Source organism: Rattus norvegicus, chromosome 2 (genome assembly GCF_036323735.1).
Source record: "Rattus norvegicus strain BN/NHsdMcwi chromosome 2, GRCr8, whole genome shotgun sequence".
Taxonomy (NCBI): domain Eukaryota; kingdom Metazoa; phylum Chordata; class Mammalia; order Rodentia; family Muridae; genus Rattus; species Rattus norvegicus.
This window is the reverse complement of record NC_086020.1, coordinates 61,096,254-61,105,709: the sequence shown is the minus strand read 5'-3', so window position 1 is coordinate 61,105,709 and position 9,456 is coordinate 61,096,254. Positions and strand designations below refer to the sequence as shown.

Genomic DNA, 9,456 nt, shown 5'->3' with positions numbered 1-9,456 from the left:
GGGATAGCCACCATCTTGGATTTTTTGGGATAGGCCCTCTCACTGTTCTGGGATTTGGTAATTGAGCTAGGCTGTGGAAAGTGAGTCCCAGGAATTCCCCTGTCTCAGCCTCTCCAGTGGCCCACTATTGTTTGTGTTGTGATCCAGCAGAAGTCTCTGTACTTGTGAGACAAACGCGTCATGGACTATGTCTAGGTGCCTTTCCTCTGTTTTCATGGATTCTCTGTAAGTAGTATATTTTGCAATTTATGGTAATTATATGAATGTTATTGTTAAATACATTTAAGTGAGTAGTATGTCAAATTAAAGAATATTGCCAGTTCTAAGACACAGCCAGGTAACACCTATATCAAAGAATATTTACAGTTGTACATACTAATGACCAGAATTTTGGAAATTATGTATGCATCTGCCACAGCAGAAGGAAGGGTTTAGATGAAGGTGAGATGATGCTGACCACACGAGAAAAAAAATAGATATTTTTAGGGAGCTGAAGGTTTGGGGTACAGCTGCATTCCTAAGGTATTTTCTGCATTGTTTCCCAAGATGCCTTGGGCTGCAATAATGGAAAATATTAAAAGTCTTAAATATTAAATAAATATTAAATATTAAAAGTCTTAAGCAGCACCACGAATTTATTGTTTCATAAATCAAGAAACCCTGAGATAGGGTGGTTCCAGGATTCATGGTCAGTGATTCATTGACATTACCAACCTCTTAGCTTCCAACCACATTCCCAGCGTAGTACAGTGACCAGGCTTTATCCCTACAGGGCTTCCAGGTGCCTGGTGTGAATTGAGAAACCGCATCATGAGAGGCCGAAGTTTCCAGTGTGACGAGAGGCATCTGAGCTGAAGCATGAAAAAATGTTTGCCCAGAGGTAGTGTCACGGAAAGGATTTACTTCAGGACTCATCGGCGACACATATACTGTGTATTCATTTACAAACCAGTTAATGCAACGGGAAATAACATTAGCCCAGACTAATCTACACAAACTAAGACTTATTCTGTGAGCCAGTGACAGATACTTCTCCTGAAGGATGGAATTATCAGGAGAATGGGGACTCAGTTGACAAATGTAGCCAGTAGATAGTCCATCGAGTCTTTTACAATTACTTCAGAGGGCTGCAGGGTTTTTTTCTATCTAATACTTGTGGTTTCAGCATCTCTCCAATCCAACTCTGAGCATAGTTGAGAAGTTCTTGAGGCTTGGGGCTCTTCTTACTTAGCTCTTCTCTCCATGTGTTGAGTTAAGGCAGAACGAAATACTTCAAATGCAAAATCCACTTCCAGCTTTGTGACACGCATCGGGGGCGCAATGCGGAAAGTCTAAGGGGACAGAGGAAAACAGAGCTCGAATCATCAGAGAATCAGATGTGACTTCCGGGAAATGGGCTAAACCACGAATCCCAAACCTTATTTTCACCACATTGCTGACATGTCTCTCACTAGGTTGGGCAACTAGGGTTGTTCGTCCCTCCTGGAATCTTCCACCTTCTCTACAAAAATCCTCCCATCATCTTGCTTTGAATTTTTTATTCCCTTTACAACCCAGTATCAGCCCTTCTTCTCTTCCCAGTACTTCTTCACGTAAGTCCTCCCCCATTCTCCTTAGAATGGGAAGCCCCCCTCTGGGTGTCAAGCCCCACCCCTCAGCCCCCCTCCCCATCAAGTTGCTGCAGGACTAGGCACACCCTCTCCCACTGAAACCAGACAAGGCTAACACTTTATGGGTAGGGGCTCCACCGGCAGGCAGGCAGGCTCAGGGACAGCCCCTGCACCAGTTGTTTGGGAGACCTGCATGAAGACCAAACTGCTCATCTCCTACACATGTGCAGGGGACCTAGTGCCAGCTTGAGCTTGCTCTTTGGTTGGTCGTTCAATCTCTGGGACCTTCCCAAGGGTTCAGGTTAGTTGATTCTGTTGGCCTTCCTGTGGAGTCCCTGTCCTCTTTGGGTCCCTCAATCTTTCTCCTAACTCTTCCGCAAGACTCCTCCACCTCCATCTACCGTTTGGGTGTGAGTCTCTGCATCTGTTTTTTCCATCTGTTTACCTGCTCGTCCTTCCACCACCGTCCCTGAGATCTTACTTCACCACCTCCCTCACACTCAGTTTCTGCCAACACAAAACATCAACTTTCCTAATTACCGCCTTCATCTCCACTCTTCTGTATCTACTCACGTCCAGGGTCAATGCCTGTTTCCCATTGCTGTTTCCCGTTGTGCCCACTATTTTTTATAAATATTTTAGGCCCCCCGTTCCTTTATTGTCTTCTGATATGTCCGTCACTCTATTTTGATCTCTCCCTTCTGTTGCCTCAAAGCTTGGCAAACAAAGCTAACTGGACTGCCTTCTCTCTTACCCATCACACAGCACACACTTCCAGCCAGTCTCATGCCGAATCTCAGTGCTGACTGAAGTAAATAAACTGCTTTGTTCCTATGTGCAGGGGCTGAGGAATATATGAAAACCGCGCAGGAGACCTGAGTGGCATTACCACAGTCACAGCCTTCAACTTCTGCTGGTTCCCGAGACCATTCTCTTCCTCTCTGATCATCCTTTAGCTTCCCTTCTAAACCGTGAGTTTTCTTCTTAGTTTTTCTTTAAACCAACTTCTATGCTTCCCATTCTATTTCGCAGGCAATCGTGGTTCCTATTTCCTTGAAGAAAATCGAGCCTCTCTGACATAGTCTTTCTTTAAACCAGTTTGTTCCCCCATACGCTCTTATCTCTTTCCCAAAGGCTCAGAGAACGATGTCTTTACTCTTCGGTTCTAAATGGTTCACCTCTGCTCTTGACCCTGGCTCGTCATTTCCGTGCCAGGAAACGTCCCCATGTTCTCTCAAATATTTGACCTTCCTTCAACTTCCAATCAGGCAGTATCTGTAAGATGCTTGAATCTTATGTAATCCTGATTCAGATACACCAAGCAAAACCTGAGTTGACTCTCAGTGTCTCGTAGGTGTAATACATATGCTTTCTTCCCTGCTCTTACTCAGCCTTATTTATAAGACTTGCTGGTACTCACCGGCTTTGGGTCTTCACTCCATCATTCTCTATTCACATTCCTTCCATCTACAGCATGGTTTCTGTCCTATTAACTTGCAGATATCACTATACGAAAGTTATCTGCAAGGCATGAGACCCACTGGGAATTTCTCAGGCCATATTCTTCCTGATTATCTCTGTTATACTTCACATTTGGGCATCCTCTTTCTCAACCCACCTTGCTTCTGCTTCCTTAATCCCATACTCTTCTGAACTCTTGGCATAGCATGGACCCCTTTGTGTCTCCACCTTCCACACTTCCCTTATGTCTACTGGAGGGAGTTCTTCCTTAATCTTCTGTTCTGAACATTTCACTGGGACACTACACTTTCCCAGTTTTCTCCTTTTATCATTTGCATGCTGATGACCCTAAACTATAATCTTTACTCCAGTCTTTCCAAGTTAACCACATACTCAAATACCAAACCTGGTGCCCCAAAATGCCTTAAATGGAGCACATTCAAAGACGAATGCTTTCTTGCCCACATTAAGCCCAACCAGACATGAGGAGTTCATCCTTGACTCCTGCTCATTGTTTGGACCCAAATCGTATGCATTCACTTCCAAAATATCACCAGAATGGACCCCCTATCCCTACAGCTGCTGCTGAAGCACAGAGAGCACCCTCAGTCCCTGCCAGACTCCCTAACTCCAGTCCCATCTCAGAGAACAGACTCAGCAGTGCACTCACTAGTTATATGACCTGGGCAACTTATTTAACATCTAGGTACCTCCTTTTATTTATTCATAAAGTTAGGGTGATAATAGTACTTTGGCATGTTGGAGACGTACAACATATTAAGAAGAGTGGCTGACAAGGTGATAGGCTGTCTACCTGTCCTTACCCATCACTTCAAGCTGATGCTCCAGCCACACTAATGTATGACAGCTCTACAGAGTTTTCCTTCAAGCTTGGGCTATTTGCATAGTGAATTAAGGCTGTGCTAGCCAGAATGACTGGCCTAGGCACCTGTTCTCCTTCCTCCCACAGCATCACATTTTATATACGCAGAAGAGATTAATGTGTTGTATTGTAGTTTTGTGTTTTGTTTCTTTCTCCCATAAGTACAGTGAAGAATGGGATCAAAACAAGTTATCATTCCTGGCATACCATTGGCTGCTTAATACGAATTTGAAGGAAAAGTTGAACAAGTAAACAATTATTTCAGCTCTCTATAATTGAAGATTTTAATAATTAAGCCACACTATCTGATATGAACAGACAACCTTTCCTAGTGTTTCCTTAGGGATCTTGTCTGACTTGCTTCAGTTTCCTCTGACAAGCATAAGACAGGAAATGGTTCTTTCAGTATCCATGTGTCAGTCAGGAAGGGTGCAGGACCATGGGCAGAACAAGGAGTGTTTGAATGAGGTAGAAATATCAAATCACATTTCATAAGAAGGAGCCTGGTGTTCTAGTCAACACTGGAGTGACTAAACATAGCAGCAATGCACCACCTATTTTAAAAGTCCAGAAGAAAGCATTTGGAACGTTTTCATCACAAACCACATGGTATGTGAGGAGACCGACAGATACGCATCATCTCTTGAACATTCTAACGTACACACATCAAAGCATCACAGAGCACTCCCTAAATATGTGCAGTGACCATGTTTCGTAAAAGAAAAGGTTTTGAAGTGGAAAAAATTAAGAGGGGGAAAAAAGTATTTGCAGGGAGCAGAAGTCACTCCCGCACTTGAATCTCTATTGTGGAGCCCACCCTGGTGAAAGACTTGATGATGTGAGATTTAGAGGAAGATCATGTTGTGTAGCAGCAGTGGCAACATCGTCATCAGCAGCAGCAGCAGCAACAACAATAGCAGCATCCACAGCAGTGACAACAGTGACAGCAGCAGTAGCAGTAGCAGCAACACCAGCAAGGGACAGCATCCTATTGTTGTAGCACAGGGTCAAGCCAGGCTCCTGATAGAGTGAGTATAACTTCCAGGAAGGGGTAGGGTGAGCCCTGTCCTGGATTATTCCAGGGGAGGGTGAAGGACACTGAAGGGCTGATCTTGAGTTCTGCATCAGGGACTATGTTTAAGGATTGTCCTTGATCTCTTTTCTGGGATCATACAGGGTAGCTATGGATCTTAGATTGCTGTGTGCTGTAATGGCCACTAAAACAGCAGGCTTATAAAGTCAGACTTCAGGGCTGAGTGAAGAATGACTATCATTGTTTTTTCAGGGGTTAGAACTAATTCATGCACAATGCAATACATATATGTGTAATATGTGTATGTTACATCAGTGTCATGGTTCTGTTATCACCCATGCTGTGAATTGTCTGATTAGTTTGTGTGGCCTTTCTATGCCTCTCTTTTGCCTACAAAAACATGGATAATGAAATCACTTTACCACACCCCCCTCTAGTGGCTACAAGCTGTCTTTTGTCCCTTTCTGTCTCTTTTTACTACATGCAAGCATTATCATAACGCAGAGGAAGAAGCTCAACTAGGTGCCCTGTCAGGGAGACTCTACCTCCCAGGCGGCCACTCTCTTACCTGAGAAAAATTACCACCTCTACCCACTAGGAGCCCCATGTCTTTGCAGTCCTCATGGATTTGATTGACTTCTGTTTTAGGAAGAGGCTGGCGGCTTATCTGTGAATACATTAAAAAATAGAAGAAGAAGAATGTTTTCTATTTTGTGTTTGAATGGTGAGAAGAATTATTTACCAAGCCAGAGGAGCCAAGGAAAACCACAACAAAATTCAATCAACCAATATCTCCCTAATGAAACAAAACTGTTAATTGCTGAACCAGAGGGTTTTGGGGGGTGGGGGTGGGGATGGGGCGAGCATTGAAAGCATTTGCTTATTTCATTTTATTCTACCTCATCTAAAATTCCCCAAAGACAGTAAAATTCTATGCATTCTGCATGCACTGGCAAGTGAATCTTGGCTCTCCCAATGGCTACTCTGGGTGGGGGTGGGTTTGATCTTTTTTTTTTTTTTTAAAGATTTATTTATTTATTTATTTATTTTATACAAGTACACTGTAGCTGTCTTCAGACACACCAGAAGAGGGCATCAGATCCCATTACAGATGGTTGTGAGCCACCATGTGTTTGCTGGGATTTGAACACAAGACCTCTGGAAGAGCAGTTAGTGCTCTTAACCACTGGGCCATCTCTCCAGCCCCCGGGCTTGATCTTTTAATAGCTAGTTTGAGATCTGTTTTGTTTGTGTTGAAATCCTCTTCAACTCTGCAGAGACTAATGAGTCCATTCCAAAGTCAAGACAGTGGCTCAGAAGTTGTCCAAGGCTTGGGAGCCAAGAGGCCATGTCAGATTGCTGGGACCTGAGGTTGGTCCTTTCCTCAAGGCTCAGACATTGCTATTTTGACTCTGGTGACATTGGGCTGGAGCTTGCATCCTTTCTGTGGGCCACTTCTTTCCCAGTCTATGAACACAAAAGTTTCCTCCTAGTTTATTCATTTCAAGCCTGAGTGTAGTGCAAGCCTGCATACCCTGGGGCCTTTCATACCACAAAAATATGGGCCTACGATAGTAGGACAAACTCGAATATTTGGAAAAGGCTTTAAATGTATATTTCTAAAATGATCCCTAGGTAGCTGTCTTAGGAACCCTGCCAATCTTCTTTAGTCTTAGATGCCTTTGCTCCCCCATTACCCTTCAGATAGGGAACATCATCACTAGGTCTGGCTTCCTTGATGTAGATGAATAAACCTCAATCCTGCTCATGAGAGCTCTTTTCGGTGTATTCAGCTTGCTTTCCCTCAGGGCTTTCTACCTTCTCTGTGGACCTCAGTAATCTATTATGTATAGTAACTAACAGCTATTCGTAGTTTGAATAAGCTAGACCCTGTTAGCTTTCTACATTAGCTGCTATTGGCCCCAGGCAGCCACCCAACCAACAGCGGATCTTTACCTTGTCTTGAACCATCTCTATCCCCACCATAAGGCCTTTGCCTCGCACATCCCCAACGATGTCAAATTCATCCCGAAGCTTAGCAAACTTTAGCAGCATGTAGGTGCCAACTTCTTGACTGTTTCTCTGGAGATTTTCTTCTTCAATCACCTGTTGAGAGACAGCCCTAAATAATCTTACAAGGCAAAAATTGGAGGTTTGACAGAGAAGCCCAGAGAGATAAATGCTTATGGTCCTCTTTACAGTAACTTAACTCCACAAACAGGACCTAAAACACAGTCTGGGGTGGGCATATCCTGTACCGAATAAAAATCTACTGCAAGGAATGAAACGATCTTGGTAAAGGGGAGTTTCCCTGAACTTGCTTTCTGTAGAGGCAAGCAAGAATTTAAGAACTGTCAGGAACATGTACTCTATAATGTGGAAGTTCATTTTTTCCAGGTTTCGCCGAGTGTTGGCATACAGTGAGGAATACAGTGAATGAACGGTGGAAAGGAATCCTTCAGGTGCTTTCCCCATGGGATACAGTGACCTCTCTAGACAACACATAGGTTTTCATAGTCCAAACACTTCAGTGTGGGGGGCCTGCACCCTTCAGCAAAGCAAGTAAGCTAACTGCAGATCTTTACTCTCCCTCCTCGCCTTCAAATCCAATCCTCCAGTCTCATCTCCACGTCTGTAGCAGACTGTCTTCCCACTCTTTGGCCCCATTTCCAGTGGTCTAAGAAGATCCTAATAGGACACTCTGCTTTCTCAGCCCCTGTAGACCCCACTGCCTCTCCTAGCCCTTTCTCATTCCTAAAGAGGTTAACCACACTCATGAAAATATAAGGAACAAATAATTCCTGTCCAAGAAATCAAAAGAGAGGCACGCGCGCGCGCGCGCGCGCACACACACACACACACACACACACAGACACACACACACACACCTCACACCACAAACACAATAGAATCAACATAATAATGCTCATTGATATTTCTCAACATCAATGGACTAAACATGATCATCTACTTTTATGCAGAAAAGGTATTTGACAAAATCTAATAATCCTTTATGGTGAAAGTCCTGGAGAGATTAGGGATACAGGGACCATATCTCAACATAATAAGCAGGGTTACAGCAAGCCTATATAGTTAGCGTTCAATGGAGAAAATTCAAAGCAATTCCAAGACAAGGCTGTCATCTCTCTTCTTACCCATTTAATGTGCTATTTGTCTTAGCTAGAGCAGCAAGACAACTGAAGGTTGAAAGGATGATTCTCAACTGTGTGTGTGTGCGCGTGTGTGCGCGTGTGTGCGTGTGTGTGTGTGTGTGTGTGTGTGTGTGTGTCATAGCATAAACAATCTTGAACAATAACAGAACTGCTGGAGGTATCACCATTCCTGATTTCACATTGTAATACAGAACTATTGTAATAAAAACCATGGTTTAGTGGCATAAAAACAGGCAGATTGATCCATGGAATCAAATTGAAGACCTAGTCCACACACATATGGACACCTAGTTTTTGATAAAGAAGCTGGAAATACACAGTGAAAAAAAGAAAATACCTTCAACAAATGCTGTTGGTCTAATCAGACGACTTCATGCAGAAGAATACAAACAGATACAAACCTTTCATACTGCAAACGACTCAATTCCAAGTGGATCAAAGACCTCAAACTAGATACACTGTGTTTGACAAAAGAGGAAGTGGGGGATCTCTTTGAATGCATTGGCACAGGAGACAACTTTCTGAACAGAACATCACTAGTGGAGGCTCTAAGATCGACAATTAATAAATGGAACCTCATGAAACGGAAAAGCTTCTATAAGGCAAAGGATATGTCAACCAGATAAAGCAGCAGCCTATAGAATGGGAAAAGAATTTTACTGCCTCTACATCTCATAGAGAACTAATATCTAAAATACATAAAGAACTCAAGAACTAAATATCAAAAAACCCAAACAATCCAATTAAAGATGGGGCACAGACCTAAACAGAATTATCAATAGAGAAAACTCAAAAAGCTGAGAAACATTTAAAGAAATGTTCAACATCCTGAGACATCAGGGGAATGCAAATAAAAACGACTTTGAGATTCTTACACCTGTCAGAACGACTAAGAGAAAAACACAAGTGATAGCTTATGTTGGACATGGAGCAAGGGGTACACTCCTCCACTGCTGGTGGGAGTGCAAACTTGTACAGCCACCATGTCAATCAACGCAGTGGTTCCTTGGGAAGATGGGAACCAATCTTCCTGAAGAACTAGCCATAGCCCTCTTAGGCATATACCCAAAGAAGGTTTCAATCTACCACAGAGACACTTGCTCAAACATGTTCATGTGTTACTCTATTCACAACATCCAGAAATTTGGAAACAATCTAGATGTTCCTCAAGAGATGAATGGATTAAGAAAATGTGGTACATTTACTTAACTGACTATTAGTGGTTAAAATAATGATATCATAAAAATTGCAGGCAAATGAGTGGATCTTGATAAAAATGACCCTGAGTGGGGTAGC

At 43.1% G+C, this 9,456-nt stretch overlaps 1 protein-coding gene across 1 annotated transcript in view; it reads right to left on the bottom strand.

The window, feature by feature from the left end:
• Positions 1–881: 881 nt before the first annotated feature.
• Positions 882–9,456, bottom strand: part of Agxt2 (alanine-glyoxylate aminotransferase 2) — a 41,413-nt gene continuing 32,838 nt past the window's right edge. Inside the window, exons 12-14 of the mRNA NM_031835.2 lie at positions 6,944–7,093; positions 5,556–5,654; positions 882–1,331 (exon numbers count right to left, since the gene is read on the bottom strand). Coding sequence (NP_114023.1) covers positions 1,224–1,331; positions 5,556–5,654; positions 6,944–7,093 — 357 coding nt within the window. The 3' untranslated portion in view covers positions 882–1,223. The remainder of the gene's footprint in view (positions 1,332–5,555; positions 5,655–6,943; positions 7,094–9,456) is intronic.